This window comes from Petromyzon marinus, chromosome 77, assembly GCF_048934315.1.
Source record: "Petromyzon marinus isolate PM22_M1 ecotype Great Lakes invasive population chromosome 77, UKy_Petmar_22M1.pri1.0, whole genome shotgun sequence".
NCBI classification, from domain to species: Eukaryota; Metazoa; Chordata; class Hyperoartia; order Petromyzontiformes; family Petromyzontidae; genus Petromyzon; species Petromyzon marinus.
The window spans coordinates 5,775,688-5,802,541 of record NC_133743.1 but is presented as its reverse complement, the minus strand read 5'-3'; the positions used below and the strand labels follow the sequence as shown (position 1 = coordinate 5,802,541).

The 26,854-nt window shown below is 55.0% G+C and overlaps 1 protein-coding gene across 1 annotated transcript in view; it reads right to left on the bottom strand.

Moving 5' to 3' along the window:
• LOC116958416 (LIM domain kinase 1-like) overlaps window positions 1–26,854 on the bottom strand; it is a 77,550-nt gene that overhangs the window by 16,128 nt on the left and 34,568 nt on the right. The window contains 9 exon segments of the mRNA XM_076056758.1: window positions 397–462; window positions 5,347–5,406; window positions 6,346–6,477; window positions 9,384–9,470; window positions 12,002–12,163; window positions 14,693–14,854; window positions 18,112–18,217; window positions 20,566–20,768; window positions 20,771–21,167. Coding sequence (XP_075912873.1) covers window positions 397–462; window positions 5,347–5,406; window positions 6,346–6,477; window positions 9,384–9,470; window positions 12,002–12,163; window positions 14,693–14,854; window positions 18,112–18,217; window positions 20,566–20,768; window positions 20,771–21,167 — 1,375 coding nt within the window.

Sequence of the window (26,854 nt, the reverse complement as noted above, 5' to 3'; positions counted from 1 at the left end):
TACTGTGTGTGTCTACGGTGTGTGTCTACAGTGTGTGTACGGTGTGTGTACAGTGTGTGTGTGCGGTGTGTGTGTACAGTGTGTATGTACGGTGTGTGTACGGTGTGTGTACGGTGTGTGTGTACGGTGTGTGTACGGTGTGTGTGTACGGTGTGTGTGTATGGTGTGTGTACGGTGTGTGTACAGTGTGTGTGTACGGTGTGTGTGTACGGTGTGTGTACAGTGTGTGTGTACGGTGTGTGTGTACGGTGTGTGTACAGTGTGTGTGTACGGTGTGTGTGTACGGTGTGTGTGTACGGTGTGTGTACGGTGTGTGTGTACGGTGTGTGTACGGTGTGTGTACGGTGTGTGTGTACGGTGTGTGTACGGTGTGTGTGTACGGTGTGTGTATCTTACCCGCCGTACGAAGCAATTGGGTGAGTTGAGGTCCCGATGAATGATATCCATAGAGTGGAGGTACGCCTACAAAGACAAAGATCCCCCGTGAAGCCTTAACAGACTGTTGGGGCAAGTGCTGCTTAGTACGAGAAGCAGCAGCACCTAGCAAGGCCGGAAGAGTGGCACACACAGAGGGGGTGGTGTGGCCGGTAGCACCACGCCCGGCCGCCTTTGTCTCTCTCCAATGGTGATGTTAACACAGAGCACCAGGCACTCATTTGAGGCTGAGTCGACCTAGGGGAGGCCCAGGACCGGTTCAGATAATCGAACTCGGGTCGCCGGGTTCGTAGCGCAGCGTAGCGCTGACCACTACACCCACCGCTCCCCACACACCACACACAGTGTACACACCACACACACCACACACACCACACACACATACACACTCACCACCACACACTCACACTCACCACCACACACACACCACACACACACACCACACACACCACACACACTCACCACCACACACAGTGTACACACCACACCACACACACACTCACCACACACACCACACACACCACACACACTCACCACACACACCACACACACCACACACACTCACCACCACTCCCCACACACACAAACCACACACACACCACATTAATACACCACACTCACACACACCACACACCACACACAGCACACACACACACCACACTCACACACACCACACACACACCACACACACAGACACCACACACACCACACACACTCACCACACACACACTTATCACACACACACCACACACACACCACATTCACACACACCACTCACACCACACACTCACACCACACACACTCACACCGCACACACACCACACACTCACACCACACACACCACACACACTCACACCACACACACTCACACCGCACACACACCACACATACATCACACACACTCACACCACACACTCACCACACTCACCACACACACACCACACTCACCACACACACTCACACCACACACACACACCACACTCACTACACACACACCACACACACACACTACACACACACACAACACACACACACCACACCCACCACACACTCACCACACACACACACCCCACACACACACAACACCACACACTCCACACACACTCACACACACTCACACACCACACACACTCACACACCACACAAACTCACAGTCTCACACCACACACACTACACACACACACCACACACACACACACTCACACCACACTACAAAGAGACAAAGATCCCCCATATAGCCTTAACAGACTGTAGGGGCAAGTGCTGTTAGCGAGCACCTATGAAGGCCGGAACGGTACACGAGGGGGTGGGTGGCCAGCACCACGCCCGACCGCCTTTGTCTCCCTAGTGGCAATGTTTACACACCGCACCAGGTACTCATTTGAGGCTGAGTCGACCTAGGGGAGGCCCGGAACCGGTTCAGATAATCGTCACTGGTGTTGGCCGTGAGCGGGAATCGAACCCGGGTCGCCTGGTTCATAGCGCAGCGCGCTAACCGCTACACTATCACTCCCCACCACACTACACACACACATTCACAACACACACACACCACACACACACCACACACACACCCCACACACACCACACACACACCCCACACACACACCACGCACAGACCACACACACACACCACACACACCACACACCACACACACACACCACACACACCACACACACCACACACACACCACACACACCACACACACACCACACACACACCACACACACACCACACACCCCACACACACCACACACACCCCACACACACCACACACACACCCCACACACACACACCACGCACAGACCACACACACACACCACACACACCACACACACACCACACACACACACACCACACACACACACACACCAACCCACCACATTCACACTCCACACACACCACACACACACACACCACATACACACCACATACACACCACACACCCCACACCCCACACCACACACACACCACACACACACACCAACCCACCACATTCACACTCCACACACACCACACACACACACACACCACACACACACACACCACACACACTCACACCACACACTCACACACCACACACTCACACACCACACACACTCACACACCATACAAACTCACACTCTCACACCACACACACTACACACACACACCACACACACACTCACACCACACTACACACACACATTCACAACACACACACACACCACACACACACTCACACTACACACACTCACACTACACACACACACACACCACACACACTCCACACACACACACACACCACGCACAGACCACACACACACACCACATACACACACACCACACACACCCCACACACACCACACACACACACACCACATACACACCACACACCCCACACCACACACACACCTGTGTCTATCTCTGTGTCTGTCTATGTGTCTGTGTCTCTGTGTCTCTGTCTCTCTGTGTCTGTCTCTGTGTCTGTCTCTGTGTCTGTCTATGTGTCTGTCTATGTGTCTGTCTATGTGTCTGTGTCTCTGTGACCCTGTGTCTCTGTGTCTCTGTGTCTGTCTCTCTATCTGTGTCTGTCTCTCTGTCTGTGTCTCTGTGTCTGTGTATCTGTGTCTCTCTCTGTGTCTGTCTCTCTGTCTGTGTGTCTCTGTCTCTGTGTTTCTGTCTCTGTGTCTCTGTCTCTGTGTCTCTGTGTGTCTGTGTCTCTGTGTCTGTCTCTGTGTCTGTCTATGTGTCTGTCTATGTGTCTGTGTCTCTGTGTCTGTCTGTGTGTCTGTGTGTCTGTGTGTCTCTGTGTCTCTGTGTCTGTGTCTGTGTGTCTGTGTCTCTGTGTCTGTGTCTGTGTCTCTATGTCTGACTCTGTGTCTGACTCTGTGTCTGACTCTGTGTCTGACTGTCTCTGTGTCTCTGTTTCTGTGTCTCTGTGTCTGTGTCTCTGTGTCTGTGTCTCTGTGTTTCTGTCTCTGTGTTTCTGTCTCTGTGTCTCTGTGTCTCTGTGTGTCTGTGTCTCTGTCTCTGTGTCTGTCTCTGTGTCTGTGTGTTTCTGTGTCTCTGTGTCTCTGTGTCTGTGTCTCTGTGTCTGTGTCTCTGTGTATCTGTGTCTGTGTCTGTGTGTTTCTGTGTCTCTGTGTCTGAGTGTCTGTGTCTCTGTGTCTGTGTCTCTGTGTCTGTGTCTCTGTGTCTGTGTCTCTGTGTCTGTCTCTGTGTCTGTCTCTGTGTCTCTGTGTCTGTCTCTGTGTCTGTCTCTGTGTCTCTGTGTCTGTCTCTGTGTCTCTGTGTCTCTGTGTCTGTGTGTCTGTGTGTCTGTGTCTCTCTGTCTGTGTCTCTGTCTCTGTGTCTCTGTGTCTGTCTCTGTGTCTCTGTGTCTCTGTGTCTGTGTCTCTGTGTCTGTGTCTCTGTGTCTCTGTGTCTGAGTGTCTGTGTCTCTGAGTATCTGTGTCTCTGTGTCTCTGTCTGTGTCTCTGTCTGTGTCTCTGTCTCTGTGTCTGAGTCTCTGTGTCTCTGAGTATCTGTGTCTCTGTGTCTCTGTCTGTGTCTCTGTCTCTGTGTCTGAGTCTCTGTGTCTCTGTGTCTGAGTGTCTGTGTCTCTGTCTCTGTGTCTGAGTCTCTGTGTCTGAGTGTCTGTGTCTCTGTGTCTCTGTCTCTATGTCTGAGTCTCTGTGTCTGAGTGTCTGTGTCTCTGCGTCTCTGTGTGTCTCTTTGTCTGAGTGTCTGTGTCTCTGTCTCTATGTCTGAGTCTCTGTGTCTGAGTGTCTGTGTCTCTGTGTGTCTCTGTGTGTGCCTCTGTCTCTACGTCTGAGTCTCTGTGTCTGAGTGTCTGAGTGTCTGTGTCTCTGTCTCTGTGTCTGAGTCTCTGTGTCTGAGTGTCTGTGTCTCTGTGTCTCTGTCTCTATGTCTGAGTCTCTGTGTCTGAGTGTCTGTGTCTCTGCGTCTCTGTGTGTCTCTTTGTCTGAGTGTCTGTGTCTCTGTCTCTATGTCTGAGTCTCTGTGTCTGAGTGTCTGAGTGTCTGTGTCTCTGTGTCTGTGTATCTGTGTCTGCGTCTCTGTGTCTGAGTGTCTGAGTCTCTGTGTCTGAGTGTCTGAGTGTCTGAGTGTCTGTGTCTGAGTGTCTGTGTCTCTGTGTGTCTGTGTCTCTGTGTCTCTGTGTGTGCCTCTGTCTCTGTGTCTGAGTTTCTGTGTCTGAGTGTCTGAGTCTCTGTGTATATGTCTGTGTCTCTGTCTCTGTGTCTGAGTCTCTGTGTCTGAGTGTCTGTGTCTCCGTGAATCTGTCTGTGTCTCTGTCTCTATGTCTGAGTCTCTGTGTCTGAGTCTCTGTGTCTCAGTGTATCTGTGTGTGTCTCTGTCTCTATGTCTGAGTCTCTGTGTTTCTGAGTGTCTGAGTGTCTCTGTCTGTGTCTCTGTCTCTATGTCTGAGTCTCTATGTCTAAGTGTCTGAGTGTCTGAGTCTCTGTGTCTGTGTCTCTGTGTATCTGTCTGTGTCTCTGTCTCTGTGTCTGAGTCTCTTTGTCTCTGTGTCTGAGTGTCTGTGTCTCTGTGTCTCTGTCTGTGTCTGAGTCTCTGTGTCTGAGTGTCTCTGTGTCTCTGTGTCTCTGTCTCTGTCTGTGCCTCTGTCTCTGTGTCTGAGTCTCTGTGTCTGAGTGTCTGTGTCTCTGTGTCTCTGTGTGTCTCTGAGTGTCTGTGTGTGCCTCTGTCTCTGTGTCTCTGTCTCTGTGTCTGAGTCTCTGTGTCTGAGTGTCTGTGTCTGTGTCTCTGTCTCTATGTGTGAGTCTCTGTGTCTGAGTGTCTGTGTGTCTGTGTCTCTGTGTCTGTGTCTCTGTGTCTCTGTCTCTGTGTCTGAGTCTCTGTGTCTCTGTGTCTCTGTGTGTCTCTGTGTCTCTGTCTTTGTGTCTGTGTGGAGCTGCACGGAGCTCTACCATTCCGGCGGCGATGTCGCGGGCGAAACCAACTCTCTGTGTCCAGGGAAGGGGGTCATCCTGCATCACACACACATACACACACACACAGACACACACACACACAGACACACACACACAGATACACACACACAGACACACAGATACACACACACAGAGACACACACACACACACAGACACACACACACACACAGACACACACACACAGTGCCACACACAGACACACACACACACAGACACACACAGTGACACACACACACAGTGAGTGAGTGACTGAGCCAGCAAGTGGGTGGGTGACTGAGTGACTGAGTGAGTGAGTGACTGAGTGACTGAGTGAGTGACTGAGTGAGTGACTGAGTGAGTGACTGAGTGAGTGACTGAGTGAGTGACTGAGTGAGTGACTGAGTGAGTGACTGAGTGACTGAGTGAGTGAGTGAGTGACTGAGTGACTGAGTGAGTGACTGAGTGAGTGACTGAGTGACTGAGTGAGTGAGTGAGTGACTGAGTGAGTGACTGAGTGAGTGAGTGAGTGACTGAGTGAGTGAGTGACTGAGTGAGTGACTGAGTGAGTGAGTGACTGAGTGACTGAGTGAGTGACTGAGTGAGTGACTGAGTGAGTGACTGAGTGACTGAGTGACTGAGTGAGTGACTGAGTGACTGACTGAGTGAGTGACTGAGTGAGTGACTGAGTGACTGAGTGAGTGAGTGACTGAGTGAGTGACTGAGTGAGTGAGTGAGTGACTGAGTGAGTGAGTGAGTGACTGAGTGAGTGACTGAGTGAGTGAGTGAGTGACTGAGTGACTGAGTGAGTGACTGAGTGAGTGACTGAGTGAGTGACTGAGTGACTGAGTGAGTGACTGAGTGAGTGACTGAGTGAGTGACTGAGTGAGTGAGTGGTGAGTGGTGAGTGAGTGAGTGGTGAGTGAGTGGTGAGTGAGTGACTGAGTGAGTGGTGAGTGGTAAGTGAGTGAGTGGTGAGTGAGTGGTGAGTGACTCACCATGTTACGTATGGTGTCACGCAGTGTGCCACCCTCAATGTACTCCGTGATGAGGTTGAGACGCCGGTCCTTGTAGAGAACTCCGATAAAGCGGAGGACGTTTGGATGCTCAAGGCCTCTCATCACCTTCACCTGAGCGCAACAACATCAACAACATCAACAACATCACATCAACAACAACATCAACAACATCAACAACATCACCATCAACAACATCACCAACATCAACAACATCACCATCAAATCACCAACATCACCATCACCAACATCACCATCACCAACATCAACAACATCACCATCAAATCACCAACATCACCATCAACATCACCAACACCATCACCATCAACATCAACATCACCAACACCATCAACAACATCACCATCAACAACATCACCAATACCATCAACATCACCATCACCAACACCATCACCAACACCATCAGCATCAGCATCACCATCAACAACACCAATACCATCAATATCACCATCAAAATTACCATCAACAACATCACCATCAACATCACCATCACCAAAACCATCACCAACACCATCAACATCACCATCACCAACACCATCAACTTCAACATCAACAACATCACCATCAACAACATCACCATGAACAACACCATGAACAACACCATGAACAACACCATCAACATCACCATCAACATCACCATCAACATCAACAACAACATCAACGTCACCAACACCATCAACATAAACAATACCATCAGCATCAACATCACCATGAACATCACCATCACCAACACCATCAACTTCAACATCAACAACATCACCATCAACATCACCATGAACAACACCATCAACATCACCATCAACATCACCAACAACATCAACGTCACCAACACCATCACCATCAACAATACCATCAACATCAGCATCAACATCACCAACACCATCAACATCACCATCACCAACACCATCAACATCACCAACACCATCAACATCAACAAAATCACCATCAACAACACCAACACCATCAACATCAACAATTACCATCAACATCACCAACACCATAAACATCACCAACAACAACACCAATACCATCAACATCACCATCACCAACACCATAAACATCACCAACACCATCACCAATACCATCAACATCACCATCAACATCACCAATACCATCAACATTACCAACACCATCACCACCACCAACACCATCAACATCACCATCACTAACACCAACACCATCAACATTACCAACACCATCACCACCACCAACACCATCAACATCACAATCAACATCACCAACACCAACACCATCAACATCACCAAAATCACCATCAACAACACCAACACCATCAACATTTACCATCACCAACACCATAAACATCACCAACAACAACACCAATACCATCAACATCACCATCACCAACACCATAAACATCAACGACACAATCACTAACAGCATCAACATCACCATCAACAACACCATCAACAACACCAATACCATCAATATCACCATCAACATCACCATCACCAACACCATCAACATCACCATCACCAACACCATCAACATCACCAACACCATCAACATCACCATCAACATCACCATCAACATCACAAACACCAACACCATCAACATTACCAACACCATCACCACCACCAACACCATCACCATCATCAACATCACCATCATCAACATCAACATCACCAACACCATCAACATCACCATCAACATCACCAACACCATCAACATCACCAACACCATAAACATCACCAACAACAACACCAATACCATCAACATCACCATCACCAACACCATAAACATCACCAACACCATAAACATCACCAACACCATCACCAACACCATCAACATCACCATCAACATCACCATCAACAACACCATCAACAACACCAATACCATCAACATCACCATCAAAATCACCAGCAACAACAACACCATCAACATCAACATCACCAACACCATCAACATCAACATCACCAACACCATCACCATCAACATCACCAACACCAATACCATCAACATCACCAACACCAACATCATCACCAACACCATCAACAACACCATCAACATCACCACCAACACCGCCACCCTATCACCGCCACCCCCATCACTACAATTACCACCATCACCACCCCACACCACCATCACTACAATTACCACCATCACCACTCCACCATCACTACAATTACCATCACTACCCCACCCCACCATCACTACAATTACCACCATCACCACCCCACACCACCATCACTACAATTACCACCATCACCACCGCACACCACCATCACTACAATTACCACCATCACCACCGCACACCACCATCACTACAATTACCACCATCACCACCCTACACCACCATCACTACAATTACCACCATCACCACCCCACACCACCATCAGTACAATTACCACCATCAGTACAATTACCACCATCACCACCCCACACCACCATCACTACAATTACCACCATCACCACCCCACACCACCATCACTACAATTACCACCATCAGTACAATTACCACCATCACCACCCTACACCACCATCACTACAATTACCACCATCACCACCGCACACCACCATCACTACAATTACCACCATCACCACCGCACACCACCATCACTACAATTACCACCATCACCACTCCACACCACCATCACTACAATTACCACCATCACCACCGCACACCACCATCACTACAATTACCACCATCACCACTCCACACCACCATCACCACTCCACACCACCATCACTACAAGTACCATCACCACCCCACACCACCATCACTACAATTACCACCATCACTACAATTACCACCATCACTACAATTACCACCATCACCACCCCACACCACCATCACTACAATTACCACCATCACTACAATTACCACCATCACCACCCCACACCACCATCACTACAATTACCACCATCACTACAATTACCACCATCACTACAATTATCACCATCACCACCCCACACCACCATCACTACAATTACCACCATCACTACAATTACCACCATCACCACCCCACACCACCATCACTCACCTCCTTGAGGAACGTCTTCTGAGTCTCCTCGTCACACTGAATCACCTCCTTCATCACCATCACCTCCCCCGTCTCTCTGTGTGTAACCTACATCACCATCATCACCATCATCACCATCATCATCATCATCACCTCCTTCATCACCATCATCACCATCATCATCACCATCATCATCATCACCATTATCATCACCTCCTTCATCACCATCACCTCCCCCGTCTCTCTGTGTGTAACCTACATCACCATCATCACCATCACCATCATCACCATCATCATCATCACCTCCTTCATCACCATCATCACCATCATCATCACCATCATCATCATCACCATTATCATCACCTCCTTCATCACCATCACCTCCCCCGTCTCTCTGTGTGTAACCTACATCACCATCATCACCATCATCATCACCATCATCACCATCACCATCACCACCATCATCATCACCATCATCACCATCACCACCATCATCATCACCATCATCATCACCATCATCACCATCATCACCATCATCATCGCCATCATCATCATCACCATCATCACCATCATCACCATCACCTCCATCATCACCATCACCTCCCCCGTCTCTCTGTGTGTAACCTACATCACCATCATCACCATCATCATCACCATCATCACCATCACCATCGTCATCACCATCACCATCATCACCATCATCACCATCACCTCCTTCATCACCATCACCTCCCCCGTCTCTCTGTGTGTAACCTACATCACCATCATCACCATCATCATCACCATCATCACCATCATCATCACCATCACCATCACCACCATCATCATCACCATCATCACCATCATCACCTCCTTCATCACCATCACCTCCCCCGTCTCTCTGTGTGTAACCTACATCACCATCATCACCATCATCACCATCATCATCACCATCATCACCTCCTTCATCACCATCACCTCCCCCGTCTCTCTGTGTGTAACCTACATCACCATCATCACCATCATCACCATCATCACCACCATCATCATCACCATCATTAACATCATCAACGAATGAATGAGTGAACGAACGAGTGAACAAACGAGTGAAGGAACGAATGAACGAGTGAACGAACGAGTGAACGAACGAGTGAACGAACGAGTGAATGAACGAACGAGGGAATGAACGAGCGAAGGAACGAACGAGTGAACGAACGAACGAGTGAACGAACGAGTGAACGAACGAGTGAATGAACGAGTGACGGAGTGAATGAGTGAATGAACACATGAATGAACCAGTGAACGAACCAGTGAACGAACGAGTGAATGAATGAGTGAATGAACGAACGAGTGAACGAACGAATGAACGAGTGAACGAACGAGTGAACGAACAAGTGAACGAGTGAATGAACGAATGAACGAGTGAACGAACGAGTGAACGAACGCGTGAATGAACGAACGAGTGAACGAACGAGTGAACGAACGAGTGACGGAGTGAATGAACACATGAATGAACCAGTGAACGAACCAGTGAACGAACGAGTGAATAAATGAGTGAATGAACGAACGAGTGAACGAACGAATGAACGAGTGAACGAACGAGTGAATGAACGAGTGAACGAACGAATGAGTGAATGAACGAATGAACGAGTGAACGAACGAGTGAACGAACGAATGAACGAACGAGTGAACGGGTGAATGAATGAACGAGCGAACGAGTGAATGAACGAATGAACGAGTGAACGAACGAGTGAAGGAACGAATGAACGAGTGAACGAACGAGTGAACGAACGAGTGAACGGACGAATGAGTGAATGAACGAATGAACGAGTGAACGAACGAGTGAACGAACGAATGAACGAACGAGCGAACGAACGAGTGAATGAACGAATGAACGAGTGAACGAACGAGTGAACGAACGAACGAGTGAACGAACGAGCGAGCGAGTGAACGAACGAGTGCCGGAGTGAATGAACACACGAATGAACGAACGAGCGAACGAACGAGCGAACGAACGAGTGAATTAACGAATGAACGAGTGAAGGAACGAATGAACGAGTGAACGAACGAGCGAACGAACGAACGAGCGAACGAGCGAGTGAATGAACGAATGAACGAACAAGCGAACGAACGAGTGAATGAACGAATTAACGAGTGAACGAACTAGTGAAGGAACGAATGAACGAGTGAACGAACGAGTGAACGAACGAGTGAACGAACGAATGAGTGAATGAACGAATGAACGAGTGAACGAACGAGTGAACGAACGAATGAACGAACGAGCGAACGAACGAGTGAATGAACGAATGAACGAGTGAACGAACGAGTGAAGGAACGATTGAACGAGTGAACGAACGAGTGAACGAACGAGTGAACGAACGAATGAGTGAATGAACGAATGAACGAGTGAATGAACGAATGAACGAGTGAACGAACGAATGAACGAGCGAACGAACGAGTGAATGAACGAATGAACGAGTGAACGAACGAATGAACGCGTGAACGAACGAGCGAGCGAGCGAGCGAACGAACGAGTGACGGAGTGAATGAACACACGAACGAACGAACGAGTGAACGAACGAGCGAACGAACGAACGAGTGAATGAACACACGAACGAGCGAACGAACGAACGAACGAGCGAGTCGGGTGGGCGGGGCACCTTGATGGCCTGCCCGAAGAATCCCTTGCCCAGCACCTCCCCGTGGATGAGGTCGGAGGGGCGGAAGACTCGCTGGCTCGGCTTGGAGACGACTCGGAGCGACTCGGAGCGGCTCAGCTCCTTCCTGCCGGGGGCGGGGCCGGCGGTGGCGGCCCCGCCCCCCGCCCCGCCCCAAGCCCCGCCCCCCGCCCCGCCCCCCAGCCCCGCCCCCGCCTGGTGGTGGGGGTGGATGAGGGGGGCGGCGGCCCCCCCCAGGCCGGCGGCCCCGCGGGGCTGCTGGCAGTCCTCGGCGATGGAGAGGGAGGAACGCTCGATGCTGCTGCTTCGACTGGTGGCGGGGCGGTGGGTGGGGGGTGGTGGGTGGTGGGTGGGGGGGAGAGGGTGGGGGGGTGGGAGATTAGTGGTGGTGGTGGTTGTTGTGGTTGCAGCGGCGGTGGTGGTGGCCACCACCACTGCAACCACTCACTCACTCATTCACTCACCCACCCACCCACCCACTCACCCACCCACCCACCCACTCACCCACCCACCCACCCACTCACCCACCCACCCACCCACTCACCCACCCACCCACCCACCCACCCACTCACCCACTCACTCTCCTCACCCACCCACCCACCCACTCACCCACCCACTCACCCACCCACCCCACCCACTCACCCACTCACTCACCCACCCACCCACTCACCCACCCACCCACTCACCCACCCACCCACTCACCCACCCACCCACCCACTCACCCACCCACCCACCCACTCACCCACCCACCCACCCACTCACCCACCCACCCACCCACTCACTCACCCACCCACCCACCCACTCACCCACTCACTCACTCACTCACCCACCCACCCACCCACCCACTCACCCACCCACCCACCCACCCACTCACCCACCCACCCACCCACTCACCCACCCACCCACTCACTCACCCACTCACCCACCCACTCACCCACCCACCCACCCACTCACCCACCCACCCACCCACTCACCCACCCACCCACCCACTCACCCACCCACCCACCCACTCACCCACTCACTCACTCACCCACCCACCCACCCACTCACCCACCCACCCACCCACTCACCCACTCACTCACCCACCCACCCACTCACCCACCCACCCACCCACTCACCCACCCACCCACTCACCCACCCACCCACTCACCCACCCACCCACTCACCCACTCACCCACCCACCCACCCACTCACCCACCCACCCACCCACTCACTCACTCACCCACCCACCCACCCACCCACTCACCCACTCACTCACTCACTCACTCACCCACCCACCCACCCACCCACTCACCCACCCACCCACCCACTCACCCACCCACCCACTCACTCACCCACTCACCCACCCACCCACTCACCCACCCACCCACTCACCCACCCACTCACCCACTCACTCACCCACCCACTCACCCACCCACTCACCCACTCACCCACCCACTCACCCACTCACCCACCCACCCACTCACTCACCCACCCACTCACTCACCCACCCACCCACTCACTCACCCACCCACTCACTCACCCACCCACCCACTCACTCACCCACCCACCCACTCACTCACCCACCCACCCACCCACCCACTCACCCACTCACCCACCCACCCACCCACTCACCCACCCACCCACCCACTCACTCACCCACCCACCCACCCACTCACCCATTCACTCACTCACCCACTCACCCACCCACTCACCCACCCACCCACCCACTCACCCACCCACCCACTCACTCACCCACTCACCCACCCACCCACTCACTCACCCACCCACCCACTCACCCACCCACCCACTCACCCACCCACCCACCCACCCACCCACTCACCCACTCACTCACCCACCCACTCACCCACCCACTCACCCACTCACCCACCCACTCACCCACTCACCCACCCACTCACCCACTCACCCACCCACCCACTCACTCACCCACCCACTCACTCACCCACCCACCCACTCACTCACCCACCCACCCACTCACTCACCCACCCACCCACTCACTCACCCACCCACCCACTCACTCACCCACCCACCCACTCACCCACCCACCCACCCACCCACCCACTCACCCACTCACCCACCCACCCACCCACTCACCCACCCACCCACCCACCCACTCACTCACTCACCCACCCACCCACCCACCCACCCACCCACTCACCCACTCACTCACCCACCCACTCACCCACCCACTCACCCACTCACCCACCCACTCACCCACTCACCCACCCACTCACCCACTCACCCACCCACCCACTCACTCACCCACCCACTCACTCACCCACCCACCCACTCACTCACCCACCCACCCACTCACTCACCCACCCACCCACTCACTCACCCACCCACCCACTCACCCACCCACCCACTCACCCACCCACCCACCCACCCACCCACCCACTCACCCACTCACCCACCCACCCACCCACTCACCCACCCACCCACCCACTCACCCACCCACCCCCCCCACCCCACCCACCCCCCACTCCCCCACCCCCCCCCCACCCACGTGCGTGAGTGTCGGTGCCGGGGACTCCCCCCGAGCCTCTTGGGCCGGGCGCGGGGGGCAGAGGTCACGGTGGGGTCAGGGGTCAGTAGGGGGCATAGGCTGCCACCTCCTCCACCACCTCCTCCACCTCCTCCTCCACCTCCTCCACCTCCACCTCCTCCTCCACCTCCTCCACCTCCTCCTCCACCTCCTCCTCCACCGCCTCCACTGCCTCCACACTGCTGACCACCGCCCCCACCACCGCCCGTAGCGAAGGAGGGGCAGTGGTGTGGGTCATGTTCTATCGTCAGCTGGAGCGACTGTCCCGTCTGCCTGATCAGCTGGGTGATCTGGGGGGGGGGGGGGGGGGAGAGGAGGGTGGGGGGGTGAGACGCGTGTGTGTGTGTACACGTGTGTGTCTGTGTGTGTGTGTACACGTGTGTACGTGCGTGTACGTGTGTGTGTGTAAACGTGTGTGTGTCTGTGTGTGTGTGTACGCGTGTGTGTGTACGTGTGTGTGTACACGTGTGTACGTGCGTGTGTGTGTGTGTACACGTGTGTACGTGTGTGTGTGTGTGTGTACGTGTGTGTGTGTGTGTGTACACGTGTGTACGTGTGTGTGTGTGTGTGTCTGTGTGTGTGTGTGTACACGTGTGTACGTGTGTGTACACGTGTGTGTGTGTACACGTGTGTGTGTACGTGTGTGTGTGTGTACACGTGTGTACGTGTGTGTGTGCGTGTACGTGTGTGTGTACACGTGTGTGTGTGTGTATACGTGTGTACGTGTGTGTGTGTACGTGTGTGTGTGCGTGTACGTGTGTGTGTGTACACGTGTGTGTGTATGTGTGTGTGTGTGTACACGTGTGTACGTGTCTGTGTGTGTGTGTGTAGATGAACGTGTGTGTATGTGTGTGTACGTGTGTGTGTGTGCATGTACGTGTGTGTGTGCGCGTACGTGTGTGTGTGCGCGTACGTGTGTGTGTACGTGTGTGTGTACGTGTGTGTGTACGTGTGTGCATGTGTACGTGTCTGTGTGTGTAGATGAACGTGTGTGTACGTGTGTGTTTACGTGTGTGTGTACGTGTGTACGTGTGTACACGTGTGTGCGTGTGTACACGTGTGTGTACATGTGTGCGTGTGTACACGTGTGTGCGTGTGTACGTGTGTACACGTGTGTGTACGTGTGTGTACGTGTGTGCGTGTGTACATGCGTGTGTACGTGTGTGCGCGTGTGTACGTGTGTGCGCGTGTGTACGTGTGTGTGCGTACGTGTGTGTGCGTACGTGTGTGTACGTGTCTGTGTGTGTGTAGATGAACGTGTGTGTACATGTGTGTACGTGTGTGTCCACGTGTGTGTACGTGTGTACACGTGTGTACGTGTGTGTACATGTGTGTGTACGTGTGTACACGTGTGTACGTGTGTGTGTACGTGTCTGTGTGTGTGTAGATGAACGTGTGTACGTGTGTGTACGTGTGTGTGCACGTACGTGTGTGTGTACGCGTACGTGTGCGCGTACGTGTGTGTGTGTAGATGAACGTGGTGTGTGTACGTGTGTGTACGTGTGTGTGTGCGCGTACGTGTGTGTGTATGTGTGTGTGTACGTGTGTACGCGTGTGTACGCGTGTGTGTGTACGTGTGTGTACGTGTGTGTGTGTGTACGTGTGAGCGTGTGAGTGTGTACGTGTCTGTATGTGTGCGTGTGTACGTGTGTGTACGTGTGTGTAAGCGTGTGTACGTGTGTGTGTGTACGTGTGTGTACGTGTGTGTACGCGTGTGTACGTGTGTGTGTACGCGTGTGTATGCGTGTGTACCTGTGTGTACGTGTGTGTACGTGTGTGTACGCGTGTGTACGTGTGTGTACACGTGTACGCGTGTGTACGTGTGTACGCGTGTGTACGCGTGTGTACGTGTGTGTGTGTTTACGTGTGAGTGTGTGAGTGTGTACGTGTCTGTACGTGTGCGTGTGTACGTGTGTGTACGTGTGTGTAAGCGTGTGTACGTGTGTGTGTGTACGTGTGTGTACGTGTGTGTACGCGTGTGTACGTGTGTGTACGCGTGTGTACGCGTGTGTACGTGTGTGTACGTGTGTGTGTGTACATGTGTACGTGTGAGTGTGTGCATGTGTACGTGTGCGTGTGTACACGTGTGTGCGTGTGTACGTGTGTACACGTGTGTGTACGTGTGTGTACGTGTGTGCGTGTGTACATGCGTGTGTACGTGTGTGCGCGTGTGTACGTGTGTGCGCGTGTGTACGTGGTGTGCGTACGTGTGTGTGCGTACGTGTGTGTACGTGTCTGTGTGTGTGTAGATGAACGTGTGTGTACATGTGTGTACGTGTGTGTCCACGTGTGTGTACGTGTGTACACGTGTGTACGTGTGTGTACATGTGTGTGTACGTGTGTACACGTGTGTACGTGTGTGTGTACGTGTCTGTGTGTGTGTAGATGAACGTGTGTACGTGTGTGTACGTGTGTGTGCACGTACGTGTGTGTGTACGCGTACGTGTGCGCGTACGTGTGTGTGTGTAGATGAAACGTGGTGTGTGTACGTGTGTGTACGTGTGTGTGTGCGCGTACGTGTGTGTGTATGTGTGTGTGTACGTGTGTACGCGTGTGTGTGTACGTGTGTGTACGTGTGTGTGTACGTGTGAGCGTGTGAGTGTGTACGTGTCTGTATGTGTGCGTGTGTACGTGTGTGTACGTGTGTGTAAGCGTGTGTACGTGTGTGTGTGTACGTGTGTGTACGTGTGTGTACGCGTGTGTACGCGTGTGTACGTGTGTGTGTACGCGTGTGTATGCGTGTGTACCTGTGTGTACGTGTGTGTACGTGTGTGTACGCGTGTGTACGTGTGTGTACACGTGTACGCGTGTGTACGTGTGTACGCGTGTGTACGCGTGTGTGTGTACGTGTGTGTGTGTTTACGTGTGAGCGTGTGAGTGTGTACGTGTCTGTACGTGTGCGTGTGTACGTGTGTGTACGTGTGTGTAAGCGTGTGTACGTGTGTGTGTGTACGTGTGTGTACGTGTGTGTACGCGTGTGTACGTGTGTGTACGCGTGTGTACGCGTGTGTACGTGTGTGTACGTGTGTGTGTGTACATGTGTACGTGTGAGTGTGTGCATGTGTACGTGTGAGTGTGTGCATGTGTACGTGTGAGTGCGTCCGTGTACATGTGAGTGTGTGTACGTGTGTGTGTACGCGTGTACGTGTGTGTACGCGTGTGTACGTGTGTGTACACGTGTGTACGCGTGTGTACTGTGTGTGTACGTGTGTGTGTGTACGTGTGTGTGTACGTGTGTGTGTACGTGTGTGTACGTGTGTGTACGTGTGTGTGTACGTGTGTGTACACGTGTACGCGTGTGTACGTGTCTGTACGTGTGAGTGTGTGAGTGTGTGCTGTGAGTGTGTGCGTGTGTACGTGTCTGTAGGTGTGTGTGTACGTGTGTGTACGTGTGTGTACGCGTGTGTACGTGTGTGTACACGTGTGTACGCGTGTGTACGTGTGTGTGTGTGTACGTGTGTACGTGTGTACGTGTGAGTGCGTGCGTGTACATGTGAGTGTGTGTACGTGTGTGTGTGTACGTGTGTGTACGTGTGTGTTACTCCACCTGGTCGCGGGAGACGCTGTGCACCGGCGTGCCGTTGATCTCCAGGATGAGGTCCCCCACGTGGATGGTGTTCTTTACCTCCGCCGTCAGATTCTCAGAGTCCACCCTGCACACACAAAGACAACAAAGGTCCCCCGTGTAGCCTTAACAGACTGTAGGGGCAAGTGCTGTTAGCGAGCAGCACCCTATGAAGGCCGGTAACGGTACACGAGGGGGTGGGTGGCCAGCACCACGCCCGACCGCCTTTGTCTCCCTAGTGGCGATGTTTACTACACACCGCACCAGGTACTCATTTGAGGCTGAGTCGACCTAGGGGAGGCCCGGGACCGGTTCAGATAATCGTCACTGGTGTTGGCCATGAGCGGAATCGAACCCGGGTCGCCAGGTTCATAGCGCAGCGCGCTAACCGCTACACTACCGCTCCCCACACACACACGTACATACACATGTACACACACGTACCGTTACACACAGACACACCACCACAACAACAACCGCCATTCGCCACTAAGTGGCGGTGTCGTCACCACGACGCTTGTGCCAGGCCACGTGCACCTTGAGGCCACGTGAAGTGTCGAACGCCCGCTGGCAGGAGGTCACGGGGCAGACCCAGGTGCCTCGGGTCGACTGACTGAGATGACTGGCTGATGCAACACCTGTGCCCCCTACTGTGCCAACTTGCTGTGCTTTAGCCACCCGGCGCTCCGCTAGTTGTTGTGAGCGTCGCTCCTCCGCCCTCCGTTGTTGTTGGAGGGCGACTGCCTCCAACTGCCCAGTAGCAGCGTCCTTCACGAGCCTCCTCCACAGAGGCCGATCTTGACACCGCTGGTACCGGTCATCGGCAAGTCCACTCAGCTCCACGTCCTCCTGTACCACGTCACTCCATCTCTTCTCTAGCCCGTGCCGCACCCGTTTAGCCCGCTCCATCCGGCCGAACAAAAGCTGTTTAAAGGCATGCGGTGGCTGGGCATGCGGGCTACATGACCCAGCCCAACACAGCCTTGCCTGCCGGAGGAGCTCACCGATGGGACGTTGCCCAGATCTTTCAAGCATTTGTGAGCTCCTCACACAATCCAGCCTGGTTAAACCCAGGATTGATCGTAGGCAGGCCAGCCTAAATGTTTCTAACCGGCGAAGATGTTCCATTAGGGGATTCCACGTTTCGCAAGCGTAGAGAAGGGAGGGAATGACTGTGGCCGAGAAGACCTGAAGCTTAGTGCGGAGCGACAGACCAGGTAGCTTCCACACAGCGTTACGCAACCGATGAAAAGATATTGCCGCTCGACTGATTTGGACTGAGACCTCTGCTGTTAAACTGGAGCCAGTCATAAGCACACTGCCCAGGTATGGAAACTCTCCACTCTCTCCACAACTGCCCCATCACCGATTGGGAGTTGTGGGGGTGGAGTGTCCGATGCTACAAAATACCCAGGCAGGTGCTTAGTTTTGGTGGGGCTGATGGTAAGGCCCCACCTCTTAGTGGCACGCTCCAGTCTCAGCAGCAGCGTCTCCAACTCCTCCTCTGAATGAGCGGCTATTACCAAATCATCGGCATACATAACGTGGTTGACCAATAGGGAGCCATCCCTTGACCGCACCCGGGCATCGATAAAGCCTCCCATTATATCTGTACCATATAGAGATTCCCCCGGTACAGCTATTGAAGCTTCACGAACTACGTGGTCAAAATAGATGTTAAATAATGTGGGAGCCAGAGGACATCCCTGTCGCACCCCCCCAAGGTGTACAGGGAATGGCTCTGACTCCCAGCCACGTAGTTTTACCCGGGTCCGCTCACCATCATGAATGTCCTTAATGATCGTGAACAGAGGGTCAGGTACTCCAAAAGCACGAAAAACAACCCAGAGCCCAGGCCTACTGATGGTATCATAGACCTTGACCAGGTCAATAAAGAAGAGATGTAGGTCTTGTTGGAATTCGCTACACTTCTGCTGTAGCAGACGGACAGAAAATATGGCATCTGTGCAGGACCGCCCTTTCCTGAAACCGCATTGGGGCTCCGCAAGCCTCCCCTCAGCGTGCCTGGCAAGACGATGTTGTTGAATAATCCTTGCCAGGACCTTTCCCGGCCTCACACTGAGGAGTGAGATGCCCCTGTAGTTGTTACAGTCTGTGCGGTCCCCCTTCTTAAAGAGGGGGACCGACAGGGCATCCTTCCACTCCTGCGGAACCCGTCCAGTGGCCCAGACTGTTGTTATGATGTCACGTAGGGCAGTCTGTGCACAAACGCCACCCTCCCTCAGCATTTCGCTTGGGAGATCATCTCTGCCCGCTGCCTTTCCTGGTTTCACACACAACAATAACAACAACAACAACCGCCATTCGCCACTAAGTGGCGGTGACGTCACCACGACGCTTGTGACACACACACAGTGACATCACGCGCAGCATCATCAGGTGCCAGGCTAGGTGCACGCGGGCACACGCACTTACTCGTGCACACGCACGCTGTGGGCAGCCACTCCTCCACCTCCGCCCCTCTCCCTCCCGTTGCCCTCCGCGCTCTCCACCATCACGGCATCACCGCCACCACCGCCACCGCCGCCATCAACCACGGCAGCAGCCGGAGAGACTGCGGCAGTGGCGGTGAGTGTGGTGAAGCCGGTGGTGGTGCTGGTGGTGGTGGCGGTGGTGGTGAAGCCGGGTGGTGGTGCTGGTGGTGGTGGAGGCGGTGAAGCCGGCGGTGGAGGCGGTGAAGCCGGGTGGTGGTACAGCCGGTGGTGGTACAGCCGGTGGCGTTGCTGCTGGTGAAGCCGGCGAAGCCAGCGGTGGCGAAGCCGGCGAAGTTGTTGGTGGCGTTGTTGTTGTTGGTGCCGGTGGTGCCGGTGCCGGTGGTGCCGGTGCCGGTGCCGGTGTCGGCGGCGGTGGCGGAGGGGTCGATGGTGACGGAGAACCCGCGGTTGGCGCCGCCGCCGCCGGCGGGCAGCGAGAGCAGGGACACCGTGTGCGGTAGCGTGGCCGCCGCCGCCGCCGGAGACGCCGGGGACAGCCGCTCCACCGCAGGGGCCACCACCAGCTCGCGGTAACACGTGCCGCTGGGGGGGGGGGGGAGGGGGGAGAGGTGGGGGAGAGGGGGAAGGGGCATGGGGAGAGGGAGGGGGGAGGAGAGGGAGTGAGGGGGGGGAGGGGGCACGGGGGAAGGGGAGAGGGGGAGGGGAGGGGGGGGGGGAGAGGGAGGGGGGAGAGGGAGGGGGGAGGAGAGGAGTGAGGGGGTGGAGGGGGCACGGTGGGAGAGGGAGAGGGGGAGGGGGAGAGGGAGGGGGGGAGGAGAGGGGTTGAGGGGGGGAGGGGGGGAGGGGGCACGGGGGGAGAGGGAGGGGGGTGAGGGGTGTAGGGAGGGGGTAGAGGGGGAGGGGAGGGGGGAGGAGAGGAGTGAGGAGAGGGGGCACGGGGGGATAGAGGGAGGGGGCATGGGGAGAGGCAGGGGGAAGAGGGAGGGGGGAGGAGAGGGAGTGAGGGGGGGAGGGGGCACGGGGGGAAGGGAGAGGGGGAGGGGGGGGAGGAGAGGAGGGGGGAGGAGAGGGAGTGAGGGGGGGGAGGGGGGCACGGGGGGAAGGGGAGAGGGGGAGGGGGAGAGGGAGGGGGGAAGGGGAGAGGGGGAGGGGGGAGAGGGAGGGGGGAGGGAGAGGGGGTGAGGGGGGGGAGGGGGCACGGGGGGTAGAGGGAGGGGGGTGAGGGGGGTAGGGGAGGGGGTAGAGGGGGAGGGAGGGGGGAGGAGAGGAGTGACGGGAGGGGGCACGGGGGATAGAGGAGGGGGCATTGGGAGAGGGAGGGGGAAGAGGGAGGGGGGAGGAGAGGGAGTGAGGGGGGGGAGGGGGCACGGGGGGAAGGGGAGAGGGGGAGGGGAAGGGGGGGGGGAGGAGAGGGAGGGGGGAGGAGGAGGAGTGAGGGGAGGGGGCACGGGGGGATAGAGGGAGGGGGCATTGGGAGAGGGAGGGGGAAGAGGGAGGGGGGAGGAGAGGGAGTGAGGGGGGGGAGGGGCACGGGGGAAGGGGAGAGGGGGAGGGGAAGGGGGGGGGGAGGAGAGGGAGGGGGAGGAGAGGAGTGAGGGGAGGGGGCACGGGGGATAGAGGGAGGGGGCATGGGGAGAGGGAGGGGAAGAGGGAGGGGGAGGAGAGGGAGTGAGGGGGTGGAGGGGGCACGGGGGAAGGGGAGAGGGAAGGGGAGAGGGGGAGGGGGGAGAGGGAGGGGGGAGAGAGGGGGGGGGAGAGGCGGAGGGGGGAGAGGGAGGGGGGGAGGAGAGAGGGTGAGGGGGGGGAGGGGGCACGGGGTAGAGGGAGGGGGGTGAGGGGTGTAGGGAGGGGGTAGAGGGGGAGGGAGGGAGGAGGAGAGGAAGTGACGGGAGGGGGCAGGGGGATAGAGGGAGGGGGCACGGGGGAGGGGGTAGAGGGGGGAGGGGGCACGGGGGGGTAGAGGGAGGAGAGGAGTGGGGGGGGGGAGAGGGAGTGAGGGGGTAGAGGGGGCACGGGGGGGGGAGAGGGTGGGGGTGAGGGGGGTAGGGGGAGGGGGTAAAAGGAGGAGGGGGAAGGAGGAGAGAGGGGGGGGCACGAGGGGGGGCATGGGTAAAGAGGCGGGGAGAAGGGGCACAGGGGGGGGTGGTGGTGGTGGTGGAGGGGGTGGGCAGGGAGGGAGGGAGGGGGGTAGGGGTGGGGGAGTCACGTGGACAGGTGAGGACCCGCACTTAGAGAGCTGTGAGTACGTGTGTGTTGTGTGACGCTGTGTGTGACGCTGTGTGTGTGTGCACACTGTGTGTGTGTGTGATGCTGTGTGTGTGACGCTGTGTGTGTGTGACACTGTGTGTGTGTGTGTGATGCTGTGTGTGTGATGCTGTGTGTGTGACGCTGTGTGTGTGTGACACTGTGTGTGTGTGTGATGCTGTGTGTGTGACCTGTGTGTGTGTGACACTGTGTGTGTGTGATGCTGTGTGTGTGATGCTGTGTGTGTGTGACGCTGTGTGTGTGATGCTGTGTGTGTGATGCTGTGTGTGTGACGCTGTGTGTGTGTGACGCTGTGTGTGTGATGCTGTGTGTGTGACGCTGTGTGTGTGTGACACTGTGTGTGTGTGTGATGCTGTGTGTGTGATGCTGTGTGTGTGACGCTGTGTGTGTGTGACGCTGTGTGTGTGTGTGTGTGATGCTGTGTGTGTGATGCTGTGTGTGTGACGCTGTGTGTGTGTGACGCTGTGTGTGTGTGTGATGCTGTGTGTGTGATGCTGTGTGTGTGACGCTGTGTGTGTGTGACGCTGTGTGTGTTGTGTGATGATGCTGTGTGTGTGATGCTGTGTGTGTGACGCTGTGTGTGTGTGACGCTGTGTGTGTGTGTGATGCTGTGTGTGTGATGCGTGTGTGACGCTGTGTGTGTGTGACGCTGTGTGTGTGTGTGTGAATGCTGTGTGTGTGATGCTGTGTGTGTGACGCTGTGTGTGTGTGTGACGCTGTGTGTGTGTGACGCTGTGTGTGTGTGACACTGTGTGTGTGACGCTGTGTGTGTGTGATGCTGTGTGTGTGTGACACTGTGTGTGTGACGCTGTGTGTGACGCTGTGTGTGTGTGACACTGTGTGTGTGACGCTGTGTGTGACGCTGTGTGTGTGTGACGATGTGTGTGTGTGAAGCTGTGTGTGACGCTGTGTGTGTGTGACGCTGTGTGTGTGTGACGCTGTGTGTGTGCGCTGTGTGTGTGACGCTGTGTGTGTGACGCTGTGTGTGACGCTGTGTGTGTGACGCTGTGTGTGTGACGCTGTGTGTGTGACACTGTGTGTGTGACGCTGTGTGTGTGACGCTGTGTGTGTGTGACGCTGTGTGTGTGACGCTGTGTGTTGACGCTGTGTGTGTGTGACACTGTGTGTGTGACGCTGTGTGTGTGACGCTGTGTGTGTGTGACGCTGTGTGTGTGACGCTGTGTGTGACGCTGTGTGTGTGTGACACTGTGTGTGTGACGCTGTGTGTGGGACGCTGTGTGTGTGTGACGCTGTGTGTGTGACGCTGTGTGTGTGACGCTGTGTGTGTGTGACGCTGTGTGTGTGATGCTGTGTGTGTGTGTGACGCTGTGTGTGTGTGACGCTGTGTGTGTGACGCTGTGTGTGACACTGTGTGTGATGCTGTTGTGTGTGACGCTGTGTGTGTGTGACGCTGTGTGTGTGTGACGCTGTGTGTGTCACTGTGTGTGACGCTGTGTGTGTGACGCTGTGTGTGTGACGCTGTGTGTGTGTGACGGCTGTGTGTGACACTGTGTGTGATGCTGTGTGTGTGACGCTGTGTGTGTGACGCTGTGTGTGACGCTGTGTGTGACACTGTGTGTGACGCTGTGTGTGTGACGCTGTGTGTGTGACGCTGTGTGTGTGTGACGCTGTGTGTGTGACGCTGTGTGTGTGTGACGCTGTGTGTGTGATGCTGTGTGTGTGTGACGCTGTGTGTGTGTGACGCTGTGTGTGTGACGCTGTGTGTGACACTGTGTGTGATGCTGTGTGTGTGACGCTGTTTGTGTGACGCTGTGTGTGTGTGACGCTGTGTGTGACACTGTGTGTGACGCTGTGTGTGTGTGTGACGCTGTGTGTGTGTGACGCTGTGTGTGTGTGACGCTGTGTGTGTGTGACGCTGTGTGTGTGACGCTGTGTGTGTGTGACGCTGTGTGTGTGTGACGCTGTGTGTGTGTGTGTGACGCTGTGTGTGATGCTGTGTGTGTGACGCTGTGTGTATGACGCTGTGTGTGTGTGACGCTGTGTGTGTGTGACGCTGTGTGTGTGACGCTGTGTGTGTGTGACGCTGTGTGTGTGTGACGCTGTGTGTGTGTGACGCTGTGTGTGTGACGCGTGTGTGTGTGACACTGTGTGTGTGTGACGCTGTGTGTGTGACGCTGTGTGTGTGTGATGCTGTGTGTGACGCTGTGTGTGTGTGACGCTGTGTGTGTGATGCTGTGTGTGTGACGCTGTGTGTGTGCCTCTGTGTGTGTGATGCTGTGTGTGTGTGACGCTGTGTGTGTGTGACGCTGTGTGTGTGTGTGACGCTGTGTGTGATGTGTGTGTGTGACGCTGTGTGTGTGTGACGCTGTGTGTGTGTGACACTGTATGTGTGTGACGCTGTGTGTGTGACGCTGTGTGTGTGACGCTGTGTGTGTGTGACGCTGTGTGTGTGTGTGACGCTTGTGTGATGCTGTGTGTGTGACGCTGTGTGTATGACGCTGTGTGTGTGACGCTGTGTGTGTGATGCTGTGTGTGTGTGACGCTGTGTGTGTGTGACGCTGTGTGTGTGTGACGCTGTGTGTGTGTGTGACGCTGTGTGTGATGCTGTGTGTGTGACGCTGTGTGTGTGACGCTGTGTGTGTGTGTTGATGCTGTGTGTGTGTGACGCTGTGTGTGTGTGACGCTTTGGTGGTGTGACGCTGTGTGTGTGACGCTGTGTGTGTGTGACGCTGTGTGTGTGTGACGCTGTGTGTGTGTGTGTGACGCTGTGTGTGATGCTGTGTGTGTGACGCTGTGTGTATGACGCTGTGTGTGTGTGACGCTGTGTGTGTGTGACGCTGTGTGTGTGACGCTGTGTGTGTGTGACGCTGTGTGTGGTGACGCTGTGTGTGTGTGACGCTGTGTGTGTGACGCTGTGTGTGTGTGACACTGTGTGTGTGTGACGCTGTGTGTGTGACGCTGTGTGTGTGTGATGCTGTGTGTGACGCTGTGTGTGTGTGACGCTGTGTGTGTGATGCTGTGTGTGTGACGCTGTGTGTGTGACGCTGTGTGTGTGATGCTGTGTGTGTGTGACGCTGTGTGTGTGTGACGCTGTGTGTGTGTGTGACGCTGTGTGTGATGTTGTGTGTGTGACGCTGTGTGTGTGTGACGCTGTGTGTGTGTGACACTGTATGTGTGTGACGCTGTGTGTGTGACGCTGTGTGTGTGACGCTGTGTGTGTGTGACGCTGTGTGTGTGTGTGACGCTGTGTGTGATGCTGTGTGTGTGACGCTGTGTGTATGACGCTGTGTGTGTGACGCTGTGTGTGTGATGCTGTGTGTGTGTGACGCTGTGTGTGTGTGACGCTGTGTGTGTGTGACGCTGTGTGTGTGTGTGACGCTGTGTGTGATGCTGTGTGTGTGACGCTGTGTGTGTGACGCTGTGTGTGTGTGTGATGCTGTGTGTGTGTGACGCTGTGTGTGATGCTGTGTGTGATGCTGTGTGTGTGACGCTGTGTGTGTGTGACGCTGTGTGTGTGTGACGCTGTGTGTGTGACACTGTGTGTGTGTGACGCTGTGTGTGTGACGCTGTGTGTGTGTGACGCTGTGTGTGTGACGCTGTGTGTGTGTGACGCTGTGTGTGTGTGATGCTGTGTGTGTGACGCTGTGTGTGTGTGACGCTGTGTGTGACGCTGTGTGTGTGTGACGCTGTGTGTGACGCTGTGTGTGTGTGACGCTGTGTGTGTGACGCTGTGTGTGTGTGACGCTGTGTGTGTGTGACGCTGTGTGTGCGTGACGCTGTATGTGAGACAATGTGTGTGTGAGACGCTGTGTGTGTGACGCTGTGTGTGTGATGCTGTGCGTGTGTGACGCTGTGTGTGTGACGCTGTGTGTGTGACGCTGTGTGTGTGACGCTGTGTGTGACGCTGTGTGTGACCATGTGTGTGACCATGTGTGGGACGCTGTGTGTGTGTGATGCTGTGTGTGTGTGACGCTGTGTGTGTGTGACGCTGTGTGTGTGTGATGCTGTGTGTGTGACGCTGTGTATGTGACGCTGTGTGTGTG